The 15,345-nt window shown below is 35.6% G+C and overlaps 1 protein-coding gene across 1 annotated transcript; it reads left to right on the forward strand.

The window, feature by feature from the left end:
• The first annotated feature begins 438 nt into the window (after positions 1-438).
• Positions 439-9,544, forward strand: JCHAIN (joining chain of multimeric IgA and IgM). Its single transcript, XM_008157476.3, has 4 exons — positions 439-502; positions 3,980-4,106; positions 7,865-7,945; positions 8,563-9,544. The coding sequence occupies exons 1-4, from the start codon at positions 439-441 to the stop codon at positions 8,765-8,767; spliced, it is 477 nt and encodes a 158-aa protein (XP_008155698.3). The 3' UTR covers positions 8,768-9,544.
• The last annotated feature ends 5,801 nt before the right edge of the window (positions 9,545-15,345 follow it).

Consider the following 15,345-nt stretch of genomic DNA (forward strand, 5'->3'; position numbering starts at 1 on the left):
TAAATGTAACCAACATGCTCATTTATACTCCTTTACTTATTGTTCCAAGCCCAACAAATATCATATATATTTGAAAACTTTATTGTCTAGGGAATAACATTAAACACTCCTACTTAACATTCTTAATGGACTCTTGCCTTGAAATTATTATTATTCTTCTGCATTAATTAGAGTAAATGTAAAATAAAAAGTGATTGCATCAAGATGACTTTTGGGGGATGCTTTGGAAGAAAATAGGTAAATCTAAGCCATACATTTCTTTGCAGTGCAGCATGAAAATTTCAGACTTTAGCTGCAGTTGTGATTGGCTTTAGTTTGTTAGCTGCCTGGAGCGTTATTTTAAGAAAGCAGAAGCAACATCATTTGCACACTCCTTATAGCACACACACCTTAACCCTGATGGTTTTGGCTCCAGTTTTCAAAAGAAGTGAAGGCAAGATGAAGAAGCATTTGCTTTTCTGGGGAGTCCTGGCCATTTTTGTTAAGGCTGTTCTTGTGACAGGTATGTGATATTTTGAAAATAAAGCCAGATAAAAGGAAAAATATAGCACAGATCTGTTCTTCAGATCTAAACATTAATGTTTGTGCTTTGGTTGGCCAGCTTGCTGGCTACTTTTCTCTAACATGCCTTAATCTTTATATGGGCAGTGATCTTTATGCAGACAAGACTCATTATAGTTCTTTATCTCTTATTTGTTTGAGTACTATAAACTAGAGAATAAGAAAATATATATTTCTGGATAAGTAATGATAGCTGTACTTATATGAATATCCATATTGAATCTTAAAAATCAGTAGTCCTCCTCTTGAGTGTCTTAAATTAGTATTCAGGAAAATGAAGTAATAATTGCTTTAAATACAACATAGACTCCAATGGAATTTTATTTTCCAAGACAGACTAATATTAGTTCTAATAACTTTTCTGGGTCTGGGCCTACAGATTTATTAACAATGTTTAATGTTTTATGGGGCCTATAAATTGATGACCAAACTTTGGCTATTTTATGTATTAACCCTTCAAAGTACTGTAGAAAATGGAGTACATTCTGAATATCGAAGTATAGTTTTTATTTTATTTTATCTTATTTTTTGTTTTGTTTTTTGACGTCCGTAATCCATTTATTTTATTTTATTTTTTAAAAATTTCTTTATTGATTAAGGTGTCACATATTTGTCCTCATTTCCCCATTCCCATCCCACACCCCTCCCCACGGATGCCCCAACCCCCTGTTGAACTTAACCGTTGGATAGGCTCATATGCATGCACACAAGTCCTTTGGTTGATCTCTCCCCCCTCCCCCCAACCTCCCCTATCCTCCCTCTGAGGCCCGATAGTCCGATCGATGCCTCCTTGTTTCTGGTTCTGTTCTTGTTCATCAGTCTATGTTGTTCATCATTTCCCCTAGATGAGTGAATATCGAAGTATAGTTTTTAATAATTTTCATCTAGAAGGGCACATGATTAGTGTGATATAATTTGGCTGGATTGTTTCTAAAACTGACTTTATTCTTTTTTAAGACTGAGTATGATATAATTAAGAATAATCCTTTAAAATATATTTCATACTAATTTAGCATTAAAAATAATGAATTTCTAATAATATTTACAATATAAAGATAGCAGTAAAACATGTATAGTACAGGTATCTATACATATGTATAAATACACACATACATATACATATGAGCTGTCATTTATTGAGCACATATTAGGTTCTAGACATTGTGATAACTACTTTACATATACTATTCTATTTAATTCTCACAACAACCATTTGAGGATAGATGCTATTATAATTTCTATGTATAGTTGAGCCCATGGAGATTTAGAGAGGCCAAATATCTTACCTAAGCTCACACAGCAAGCATGTAGTAGATGGAACCCAGGCCCTCTGACCCTCTGACCCATACTCTTAACTACTATCTTATTTTTCCTGTATAAGACAATCACCTTTTAGTAAATTAATTATGCTCATATGTAGTATGTGTTGTTAAATCTATTTTATTATTTGTTTGAACTGAATTAAATTAAATTTAACAAATATTTATTGAGCACCTGCTATATCTTAGTTGCTCTTCAAATAAAGTAAGGCACAATCCTTAATAATAGATTTGTTAGGGAAAATGCTACCTGTCAGTGAGAGAGAATGTTGAATCTTATAAGTCTTGGTGAATTGAAAGTATTTGTACATTTTCTAGTAGGTATGTAGGCTGCCTAATATTTTTATATAACAACAGTAATGTTAGTTTTTTCCTATGTTCAGGTAAGAAAATAAACTGTATGCCATAAATAAAATACAGATATTTTCTACTTAAGACTTAATTGTCAACTCACATATTTGATTCATTTTTTTTGTCAGATATTTCTGGCTCATTTGTATTTTATTGAGAAAGCATTTAAGAGTCATGAATACAGCAGTAGGGAAAAGGACACCATTTAATTCATCTTATTCTTCAAAATGTTAAGCAGAGTTATATAATGATCTTAAATTGACTTCATAATGTTTCTTCTCCTGTGCCATACAGACTTTTATCAGAAGATTTAAGAAGTTATGAATAATAACATTATAAAATGCTTCAAACAATTATAAGTATGATGATAATGATCTTAAAATGTTTTTGTAATAATTATTATCACCAAGACTGAAATACTGCAATTAGGTCCTCTCAGCTCTGAGATCATTTCTGGAATAATTAGGCTTCCAGTAACAGAGATATCTAACCCAATCACTTAACCTTTATAACTTTATGTGCTAAATTTTTGTGTTCTTGCTTTTTTTTCAGTTGAAGCTTGATGTGAGGAAATTTTAAAGGTTATTTAGCTAAAATTATAGGAATAAAATATATTTAACATTTTTATTTAATTAGCACCATTAAAGCTATTAACTCTTCAAATACCTGTTAACTGATCTAAGTCCATATATTAATACATTTTCTTTATTTATTCTTTGCAACACTTACCAGACTTCTTTGTCTAATATTCAGATTAGACAATAAATGTTGATACTCAGAGTTAAGGCTTTTATGGTCATTTGTGAATTTATTCATTTATTAATTTTTTCTGCATTTGGACACATTAAATTAAATATATATTTACTCAATATTTTCTGAATTGTTTTTGCAAATTTGTAACATTTTACATCTATATATACTATAACTTTAAAAATAATTCTTATGAGAAATATTAATATAGCACCTGTTATTTTATTTGATTGGATCATAATATCATAATAACCTGATTGTTACTACAAAAAAGAAGAACATAATTAAGTTTAAGAAGATTGTAGTGGAGAATACTTAAAAATCATACAAAGTAAGGTTATTTTTGGGGAAAATGTATCTGTGCTCCGCTCTAATGCAATGTAACAAGCTATGTATATAAAGGGGAGTTCAGTGAAGGACGTGGCATTTCACACTGGGTTTACAAAGGCTAATGTTAGTTTTTGTTTACTTTTGAATGGAATGCTTTGGTCTGAGAGAAATCCAGTCTAGATTTTTGTTTTCTCTCTTATTTTGGCATCTGGTACTCATGTTTACAAGGCTACATCATTCAGAGAGCTGTGCTCCATTAAAACATTGGATTAAAACCAGAATTCTTTCAGCTTAGGTGCCTCTAACCTGGTCCAAGGGAAGAAGAAAATTCCTTTTGGAGTACATTTGGATGTCCTTCACTACACTGTGAGATTCTAGTCAGCTATTTTAGATTAGGAAGGAGAACAAATGGAGAAAGCTGAAATTGATCAACCATAAAACTGATTTTTTTTTCCTTGCAGGAAATAAGATGAACTCAATTTAAAGTTGATAAGTAGATTTTTCATCCCCGTTTCTTCTTCTTCTTTTAAAATATGTATTTTTTATTGTTGATAGTATTACGGATATCTCCCATTTCCCCCCACCCCTTCTATCTCCCTCCTCCCAGCCCTTACCACCCCTCCCCACCCCCCAGGTCCATTTCTTCTTAATACATTGTATCTTTCCAGCCCAAGACGAAGATGAAAGGACTGTTCTTGTGAACAACAAATGCAAGTGTGCCCAGGTTACTTCTAGAGTCATCCCTTCTCCCGATGATCCTACTCAAGACATTGTGGAGAGGAACATCAGGATTATGTACGTGGTATTTTATATTTCATTTCTTCATGTTGTAAGCAGAGATACTCTGTCATATCAATCATTGTTTGAAGGTAATAACTATGTCTTGCTCCTCTTTGTGATATGTAGCACCTGACATGAGACTGAATCTAGTTAATGGACCTGAGTCAATTATGCACAAGTTGGGAGCAGGAACAAGGTTTCCACACAATCTGAAACCAGTCAGCTAGATCAGATGATTATAACTGAAGGTTCAGATCTCGTCATCAACATGCCCTGTTTATATGGAGTTATTTCTGTTTGAATCTGAACTTTTAGTTGCTCTTGATCAGTTCAAAATGAAACTTGAGATAACACTAAAAGCTTTATTTTGTACCACATCTGAACTGCAGAGTATTTTACATAGTACTCAAGTGGCGGCATAGAGATAAAGTAAGGCAGACTAATCAAATTGACTAATTTGATTTAGTCTTCACTTGTCCATTGGACTCCAGATATTTATTTCTTTTCACATGTAGTCCAAGTTATAACTTATGAGTCTTGACGTTTAATTGCCAAAATGCTAATAATATTTAATAAATGAGATTCCTATTGGATCCAATCAGTGAAGCCTTCCTTGTGAACACTTCTGCCTTGAATACTTTCCTAGCAATTGGGTACCTCTTTCTGAAACAATGTAACATCCAATAGAATGTTTTTAAAATTTTGTTTCAAGTTCTGGTTGGGTCACTGGTTGTGCTCTTGTATACAAGTTACTTAACTACTCTATAAACTTCAACTTGCTCATCTTTTTAAAAAAATATATGTTTTTATTGATTTCAGAGAGGACGGGAGAGGGAGAGAGTTAGGAACATCAATGACGAGAGAGTCATCATTGGCTGCCTCCTGCACACCCGCTACTGAGGATCTAGCCTGCAACCCAGGCATGTGCCCTGACTAGGAACCAAACCTGGGACCCAATGCTCTATCCACAGAGCCAAACTGGCCAGGGCAACTTGCTCATCTTTAAATAGTGGGAAATAGTATATATATCATGGAGCTACTATAAAGATAAATTGAGATCTATTCTTTTTAGAGAATGAATAGTTCCTGGCATACTTTCAAAAAGTATTTGCTATTATTCATCCACCTAACCTACATGCCAATTATCTTTATGTTACTATAGTTTTTTTCTAATTAAAAAAATTTGTATACAATTTTACATATGTCTCCTTTTTCCCTGATTGTTACTAAACTTCTTAAAATACCTTGGTTTACCCAACATTGTTACTGTGATGAATTACAAATGCCTCGGCTTAACCACTGAGCATAACTCTCAAGCTCTTCCATTGACACTTTTTTCACCTCATGTTTGAAAATCCAGAAATAATGTAGTGCCCTTATTATTACCCACTCACATTGCTTTCTTCCTCTTCTATTTTTGCATGTTGTTCCTTTGCTTGAAGAACCCTTTCTCCCACTCCTCTTAGCCTGGTTAACTTCTCCTCAACCTGCATGTCTTAGCTTAGACATCACTTCCTCTGGCAGGTTTTCTCGAACCATTCAGACTCTATACCACTCAGCTCCCTGTTAGAGAGAGAACAGTTGGAGAAGCATGCAACTTGAAGGGATGGATGGCATTCATTGAAGAGGAGTGTATATCTTGTTTAAATCTTCAGATTTTTAAACGGCCCTCTATAATTTTCTAATTCATCTTTTTCTATGACCATTCTTTTTATATATTTTTTCTGAATTCAGATAATTCAGTTACTTCATCCACTTTGCCTGATGTGTATTAATGGTTCTCTGATGTCATTTCTAAAAGTTCTATTATTATTGCCATGTCATTATGGCATTATTCCCAACTCCATCACTTCCTAGCAATATGACTTTGGGTAAATTACTCGACTAATTTGAGCCTGTTTCCTAAACTATAAAAGAGGGATACAATATATGTATGTAGATATACTAGTATACATATACTTTATAGGGTTGTGAGAATTAAATGTGATAATATGTAAAAGTGTCTAGAACACTGTTTGACCCAAAGCAGACATTCATACATGTATATTCCCTTATCTCTATCAATATTTAAAGCCCTTTCTGATATTACTAGAACCTTTCAAGCCAATAAAGAATAGATCCATTCATTCATTTGACAAATATTTATTGAGTGCTACTGAATGCCACTGAGGATTGGAGTTGGGGACTGTTGGAGAATTTACAGTCAAGTAGGGAACTGTAAACAGGTAAAAAGGCAATTACAGTACAGTATTGTAAATGCTATGATGACAGGAATAGGCAAAGGATGTTAGAGGGCACCCAGTCCAATCCTTGTGGGCTGGTGGAGAGCTGCAGTGGAGGCAGGAAGAATGTTTGGAGTAAGTAGTGAAAGTGAATGATGGCTGCTAGCTGGCTGAATGGGAATTAATTGGGTAAATATGTGGGGAACGACAGGGTTGATAAGTGAGGAAAATCATTCTAGGAAAAGGAATCAGGGTTGCTATAAGGAGTACATTAGATCATCATGTAATATATTTAGCATAGTACCAGGTACACTGTAAGCGCTTAGTAATGTTAGAACTGTTTTTGTTATTAAAACATGGAGGTGAGAAAAGCCTGGTAAGTTTATGGAATTGTCAGCTGTTGTTTAGAGCTGGCATGTAGTGTAAAGAGGGTGGCATGGTGAGAGATGAGGCTGAAGAGCAACAGCATGCTATTAAAGATACCCTGGTATTTCTGGGGAGACACTAGGTTTTAAGCAGAGAAGGAAATTAGGCTTGTATTTTAGAAAGGCCATTTTGGCAATAATGCAGCAATGCACTTGTAGGGGTCAAGACTGAAGGAAGGCATTGCTAGGAGAGAAGAGGCAGTGTCCTGAACCAAGTGGATGGATTTCACAATTGAACTGTGACATGGGATTAAATATAGGTCATGACAGAAAGCGAGGACTCAGGGATGTTATCCAGGTTTTTGCTTAGATATTTATATAAATATTATTGCTAAACACTGAGTTAGGAAACACAGGTTTTTCTTTGTATCTTTTGGTAGAGATGAGTGCACATGAGGAGAATGATGACATAGATGAAAAAATGTACAACTTAATAAGATCACCTGAACTAGTTGATAAGCATTATCTAATTTTTCATGGCAATCACCAAATCAAGAGATTTGGATTCCAGCTACAGCTTTGCTACTTAGTAGTTGTGTGATCTTGGATAGGTTGCTAACCTCTCTAATTTATAATTTATCCATTTCAAAATTGTGGATAATAATAGCTGTCCATTCATTCTAAAAATATTGAACATATTCCACATGCTACACATGTAGTGAGGCACTGGGAATACATAACTGTTTTTGCATCAAGGAACTATGTAGTCTAGGGAAGCAGTTATGCCTCAAGCAACTATGATACGGTGTTTGTTATAATAAAGATAGACGAGCTTAATAAGACTAAAGAGGGAGGAGTTTATTGAGGGGTGGAGATTGGATCTAAGTTATCATAGAGCTCATAGAGAGGGTAAAACTTGAGCTGATTGCTAAAGGGAAAAACGTATTTGCCAAGTGAGCAAACATCACTGAGAGAGGAGCTGTTGTGATGTTTATTTTGAATGGGAAATGCTTATATTATAGCAAATTACTGTGAAATCTGAGTATGAGCATCACCATAGATTCTTTTAGAGTGCTAAATTCACTAAATGCCCTCATGAAAATTACTGCCCTAGCAATATACCTATTACCAAAAAATAGCAATATCTGTTAGTTTCATCATTTTGACTTGTTTTTCTCTTTTTTAGTGTTCCTATTAACAACAGGGAGAATATCTCTGATCCCACCTCGCCATTGAGAACCAAATTTGTGTACCATTTGTCTGACATGTAAGAGATTTTCCTTCATACTACTATACATATATATGCAAGTTAATAACTTAAAAATTAACTTGTTAGTAAGAATGTTTTGGAAAATATGTTGGGGTCTAAACATTTATCAATATAATTTTAACTTTTGAATACATTAATTCCCATGTTTATTATTAGGTACCATAAATTCATAAAATGTAATCGCAGATAAAAGTTAGCTATAAGTTTATTCTAACAAAGAAATACTTGCCATTAGTACAGGAAGGGCTGATTTGTCTTAATAGCTCAGTAATTGGATTTCAGGCATATTAACATGTAGGTGTTTTTTTTTGAAACTACAGAATTCAGTATCAAACAATTTCTTTAAAAATATTCTCCCTTCTTTGTCACCATAAATAACTTATTTAATTCCAATACACAATTGTTAATTAATCTAACAGAGTAGAAGTTGCTATATGGTATAGGCAAAACAATAGTATATTATTAATCATATTACTTACTTTCAATTAACTTTTATGTTAAAGGTTGAAAAAAATCCTATAAACCATTCAACATTGTAGAGCACTGCAAAGAACGGATTTATTTTGGATACAACATTTGATGGGGATTGCCTAATGCATAGATTTGTTTTTCAGCTGTAAAAAATGTGATTCTACAGAAGTGGAACTGGGAAACCAAGTGGTTACTGCCACTCAGAGCAATATCTGTGATGAAGACAATGAAACCTGCTACACCTATGACAGAAACAAGTGCTATACAAATAAGGTCCCATTTTCATATGGTGGTAAGACTGTAATGGTGGAAACAGCCTTGACCCCGGAGTCCTGCTATCGTGACTAATTAAGTCATTGTTGACCACACAGCTTATCTTGAAAGGCTCTCCATTTTGATCCAGAAAGTTAATAAATTTATTACCAATGAATTTGAAACCACAATATTTTGATAATGTAAAGCTCTAGCCTCCAAGTAATTAAAATAGTAACATTGTTATTTTTATTAGGTAATTACTTCTCAACTCTTAAATATTGTATGTTCATATTCTAAGTGTTGAATCTCTTGTTGCCCTCGCCTGAAGGGGTCTATGTTAATAATATCATTTCTAACATTAAAAAAAATAGACAAGGAGAGAAAACAAAACTTAAGGTTAAAAATCTGGATACAGAAGTAAATTTTGTGGGTGTTTTTTGTAGTTTTTTTTTTTTTGCTTTGCCTTGGAGAGCCAGAGCTTTTGCACATTCCATGCTATTCTCTTTGAAAAAAAAGTAAAACGTGTAGAGGAAAGTGATATGCAAACACAAATCAATTATAGATCTTCATTAAAAAAGTGATTAGAAAACATGTTTTAGAAATATTTAAAAAATAATTAAAATTGGATCTGTAATATTTATGAAACCAGTGAGCTGAAAGTGACATAATTAAATGCAGAATTGAAAAATTTGTTTTGACATAACACAGATTTGGTAGCAAATGATACATTTTTTTCGATAAAATTAAAAAAAAAATCAGTAGTGTAAGAAATTCCCACTGGAAATCATCAATGTTGTATCTGAATCTAATGAAATATGTATTATTCCACAATATGTATTCTCTAGCACAGTTTGAACAATTAAATAGATTTTTAAGCATATACCTGTGTGAAATAATTTATTGGAAAAAAGTTTGTGTTAACTTTGTTGTATGTAAGTTAAATATAATTGATTACTTATGAATAGTTTGTATGATGTGATTATGCATTAACCACTGAATTCATACATGTACATATCTGAGGTAGCTTTGTGATTTAAAACTAAAATTAAATAAAAAGGCAAGGTCCCTCATGACAAACATAGTGTTCCTAAGTTTAGTTAACATCTCTCACCTCATACAATTACAAGCAATTCTGTTTCTTGTGATAAGAACTTTTGTGGGAGATAGTTTCTGGAGAGGCTCCTCTCTGTCTCCTTATCTTTGCCTTGTATTTTTTTGCCTACCTAATAGGAAAAGGTTTTGTGACCACATTGCCTCATTAAATGCCAGCTGGAAGAGCACCTCAGACATAGTCCTGTGGCCTTCTTTCAGAAGTTCAGTTAAACTCAAAGATCCTCATATTAATAACAGTTTAGTATTCACCATTAGCTAGGCATCAATCAGTGTTTTAAGTATTAACTCATTCAATACAAATCCAGAATAGCTGGTGGCTCTTAAATGAGAGTTATTGAAGAAAGATGAAAGCATTCCTGTTAGTTTTACTCATATGTTTGCTTGTATTAGTCAACAATTTAGCAAGGAAACACTAAGGAAGCAACGCAGAGGAGGCAGCTCTGAAAGGAGCCTCTCAATTCTTTGTAGGGAGCGTATTTGACCGATGGCTCTGGTACCCACCACTGTGTTTGTATGAGGTACATGGGCTGCTCCCAGCCAATGATGACTGAGAGGGTAAGGATACTAGTACAGACCAGTGCCTGGGAGACACAGGACTCCTCTGATGGGTGACTGACTTGAGGACTCCCCATCAGCTTCACTGAAAATTTCTTAGCACCACACCTCTATTATATATTACCTATGCAATCTTCCTTCCCACCGCCTGCCTCCACACAGGTCAGACCTGAGTCAGAGTCTGATGGCTCTCCTGCACCGCTTTCTTTCACAGGCGTTTTTCCTAATAAATACCTTGTGCCTTTAATCTCATCTTGGATTCTGCTTCTGTAGGGCCTGAATGAACATAGTAGCCAATTATGAGGATTTGATTTAACGATGATGATGTTGATACTGAACATTATTCACATGCCATGTGATTCATCTATGTCATCTAATTTTACCCTCAGAATGACTTTTGGGCTTACCTTTATGTTGTTATTGAGAAAATGAACTCAGTGCATAATTAACAGTTTGGTTCACAGGTCTCTTAAATGGCAATGAAAACTCAGTCACTGCCATAGCCCCAACAAATATCAATAGAAGCCCTCTGATAATCATTTTTGCCCACTATAACATTTTCTTACAGTTTTACTGTGACATTTTGAGGTTAATGTGACCAATTTATTTATCTGTTATAAGTCAATTATTTCTGAACTTTTTGTCCTCCTTTTAAAATTTGAATTAAATGGATGCTGTTTTTAAAGGACAGGTATAAGTGGGTATTAGTGGTGAGAATGTTTTTCTTCTGCATAGTGCTTAGCTATTACATACTAGTAAGTGAGCACACTCAGCACCAGCCAGGGAAAATTACATTAATTAACAATAAGAGTAATGTTCCTTCGTGCCAGGCCCTTGAAAACCAGTAGACACAAGTCAAGTATTCACTTTAAGACTATGGATAGGAAATTACCCTTTAACGGTCTTTCCAGGTCTTGGCTTTGGGTGGTTGTGTAGTGTAGTGGGTAAATTCATGGCCTAGGTGGAATACAGATTCTATCCTTAGTGACTAAATGACATCACTAAGGCAATTTCATTCAATTTGATTAAAAATAGGAGTGAAAACAACTCTCTCATAGCTTGTAAAAATAAGGATACATGCCATAATTTATGTACACCACTCATTACAGCTATTATAGCATTCAGTAACCTTCTGTAAATTGCAGTTGTCATTGTGTTAATTGACTTCTGGCTCTTCTCTCTACCCAGGCAACAAATCAGGGAACAATGTGACCTTATTGGATCACTGTTTCTCAGTCTTTAGCATGCATGAGACTCACCTGGAGGACTCATTGAAACAGATTCTTCCCTCCCAACCCCCATGATGATTAAGTAGTTCTGAGATACAGCAGGAGCAAGTACATTTCTCAAAAAATTCCCAGCTGCTGCTTGGAATCATGTGAGAACCATTGCTTTAGAATTATAAGCTTCCATCTCCTCCTGGTGGTTGATTTATGAAGTACAATGCATATTCATTTTTAACATGTTTCATTTAATCCTCAACTGCCCTATGAAATAAGTACTATCTTCATTTTACAAATGATGAAACTGAGACGCAAAGAGATGACGTAATATTCGTAGGTTTTACAGATAGTGTATGGAGAAGTGGTAATTGAATTTAAGACTGTCCATTTTCTGATGAAGCACAGAAAAGAGGGTGCTGGGTCCTTAGGCAGATGAAAAGGACACTGAGTGCAGAGGACTGTGACTGGGGAAGTGATGGGCTTTGAGAGCCGCTTCATCTATTTCACAATCATATCTGTGTCAAACTACAGCTCAGCTTCCTCCTTTATTTGAAGAATTCTGCTCTGCCAAATGGAATTTTGTTTGTTACCAGCTAACTCCTGTTTCTAAATCTTATTGGCCATGATTTCAAAGTGAGAGATAAAGGTCTAGTGGCTGACAGTACAGTGCTAAGGGTGAGAGGCAAAGAAGAATGGGTGGACCAAACCAAAAGCTTTGATTCCGTTGTGAAATGGTGATTACTTGTTTCCCATCAAGTGCAGTTTTCTGAGTTTTAATGGGGCAGTTGGTCTGAGTCACAGTGAAACCTCTGAGGTTTTGTGAAGGAGGGTCACAGTTGTTGATTTGAATCCAACATTTCTGGTTCCCTTTTTGGCTTTTAGAAATGAAGTTTGGCTTCCTGAGGGCAAGATGAATCTTCTTTAGGGCCCTTCGGGTCATGACTGAAGTAGACAGGGATATGTCATAGCAAGCAATAAAAGTAACTCAAAGGTCATGTCTTGTGAATTTCCTTTGAAGGAGTATTAAGTTAAGACTCTGATGTGAATGATAAAGTAAAATATGTTCAGGGCATTCAAAAAGCCAGAGGAAGAATCTTCATGGTGATGGCTGCTAGACTAAGTGTTCAGAGGTGGCTGGACCCTACACTCATTATCCTACTTCTCTTTCTGCTTAAAGTGGAAAAGTTCAAGATTTTCCCCAGACAACTTCATCAGTGGCCAACTACCCTTTAAAGAAGTCCATTTCTGGCTGTGAGACAGAAACACGTATAAGTCAGGTGTATTAGCCTTGCTGGATTATCTCCTATTTGCCATCCTTGGGTGTTATTTTCTTTCTTTTTTATTTATAGTATCATCTAAATACACGGCTAGAATGTATCCAGCCATTTAAAAATCAGCAAGTGATGGCCAAAAGATGTAGGAACTTGCCATAGAAATGGGGAAATGGCAGTGGGCTGGGAGTGCTGGAGACAAGAGGGGGTCACCTTGGAGCCTGCCATCCCACTGCATGCACCTTAACTTTAGAGCTGACTTTAAAAGCTTTATCAATAACTTAACAAGGGCACACAGAATAATTCCTTTACTGCAAGGAACTCAGGCCTGGTATCCAGGTTTGCAAAAGGATACCCGTGCTGACGAAGAGTCATTTTCTACAGGGACATTTTCCCTTTTTATTTTCTCACTATAGTCTCAAATTTAATAGATGTTTTTGTCCCCATTGTTTATGTTTTACATTACAGAGGTCTCAGATGATAAATTAAGTTTCATTGACTCATAGATGAAGATTGTCAGCATATCTGCCAAAACAAGTGTATGATCCATACATTTTGATGAAATAGTGAAGTGAAAGAGTATTTTACAATGAAAGGCATGCATATCTAGATTAAAAAATCATTTGAAAAAAGTAGTGAAACATAAAATGTAATTTTATTTTGATGAGGATAATTCTTAAGAGACAGTTTATTTAGAATAAGTTAATGATTTTGCAATGAGTGATTCAAATATAACACTGGTGATGGGGGTGGATTTAAGCAACTAGTAAGTGGCTTAGACAGTCTACCTCTAAGATCCCTTCTTACCCTGAGATTCTATAATGCAAATGTCGCTGAGTACATTAAGCTACAGAGTGTGGTGGCTCATTCAGCATCCCCGATGGTTTAACCGGCAGGAAAAGCACACTGTGGTATTTTCATGGGAGCTTTAATAGGTATCTACTATGTGCAAAAGACACTGAGCCAGGAACATTAGAAGACTCAAAGGAAAAGATTCATTTCCTAAGGAAGTTTTCAACACTCTATTTTCTCAAATTTCGGAGGTCTTATGAAATATATCCTGATAGTCAAACCTCAGAAGGAGGGCAAGGGAGGGTGAGAGAGGGGCAGTATGAGATCAAACAAAAGACTCCTATGCATGCATATAAGCATAACCAATGGACACAGACAGTGGGGTGAGGGCCTGTGCTGGCGGGGGGGCGGGGGGGGGACGGGGGGGGCAGGAGCGGGCTGGGAGAGGTCAATGGAGGAAAAAGGAAACATATGTAATACTTTCAATAATAAAGAATTTTTTAAAAAAGGAGTATGACTTAAGAAGAAGAAAAAAAAATTAAAAGAAATCTGTCCCAGGAAATCTAAGAATTCCTTAGAGTTAGAAGGTAACTTTCTAGGTAATTCTGAGAATTCTTTTTCTCTAGGAAAGAATATATAGATAGATGGTGGGCCAAATGCCATTAATAAAAACAAAATACCTAGATGTATTCTAAGCAAGGCGATGTAAAAATGTCTACTTTACAAAATAATTTACACTATTTAATTAAGGTATGAAGAAAGTGTGTCTGCAAATAATTTTAGTAGGATATGAAGAATGAAAATCTTTATGTTGTCCTGGCCCATGCTTCTCAGCAGTTAGAGCATCAACCCACACACTGAAGGGTTATGGGTTCGATTCCCGGTCAAGGGCACATATTTGGGTTGCAGATTTGATCCCTGGCCCTAGTCAGGGTGCATGTGGGAGGCAACAAATTGATGTGTTAATCATCACTAGTCCAACACAGCCACCAGCACAGCAAGGGCCTTTCTCACATTGATCTTTCGTCTCTCTCTCTATGTCTCTCTCTTCCTCTCTCTCTCTCTCTCTCTCTCTCTCTCTCTCTCTCTCTCTCTCTCCCTCCCTCCCTCCCTCCCTCCCTCCCCCCATCCCCTGCCTCTCTCTGTCTCTCTCCTCTCTCCCTCTCCCTCTCCCTCTCTCCCTCCCTCCCTTCCACTCTCTGAAAACAATGGAAAAAATATCCTCAGGTGAGGATTAACAACAAAAGTCTATAAAATTGCTAGAACCACTTATACTGTACTATTAAAGAAAACTAACTGATGAGTGTTTCCTTTATTTGATTTAGGACAGTGTTTCCCAGGTGATGAGTTGGTGATGGGATATAACAAGTCCTAGTCTTTTTTGTCTAAGTGCTCAGTCACAGAGTGGCAGTCTGTCTCTACCTACTTTCCTAAGCCTTATTCCCCTGCTGCTTGTTCTGGGTAACAAGCCTGTTTCCCCCATACTTCTCCTTGAATGTGTTCCTTTGACTGAGCTGTGTTTACCTGGTAAGACCCTAAGAATATAAAAAATGAAAGTAGGTACCAGTGACTACTATTTCTGAAATATATTCTACAAAAATGTTTAGGCTAGGCCAAGAAAAAAAAGTAGGATAGAGTATAGAGAGTAGATATAATAGAGAGAAACATGCAGTCTTAAGACAGGAAAATGGCACAGTAGGGAGAAAGATAAATTGAA

Source organism: Eptesicus fuscus, chromosome 2 (genome assembly GCF_027574615.1).
Source record: "Eptesicus fuscus isolate TK198812 chromosome 2, DD_ASM_mEF_20220401, whole genome shotgun sequence".
Classification (NCBI taxonomy): Eukaryota; Metazoa; Chordata; class Mammalia; order Chiroptera; family Vespertilionidae; genus Eptesicus; species Eptesicus fuscus.

Bases quoted from the DNA above. Each gene is read 5' to 3' on its own strand.
- JCHAIN (XM_008157476.3), top strand. From the start codon at position 439: ATGAAGAAGCATTTGCTTTTCTGGGGAGTCCTGGCCATTTTTGTTAAG. The intron at 503-3,979 runs GTATGTGATATT...GTATCTTTCCAG, and splicing joins TAAGGCTGTTCTTGTGACAG to CCCAAGACGAAGATGAAAGG. The intron at 7,946-8,562 runs GTAAGAGATTTT...TTTGTTTTTCAG, and splicing joins GTGTACCATTTGTCTGACAT to CTGTAAAAAATGTGATTCTA.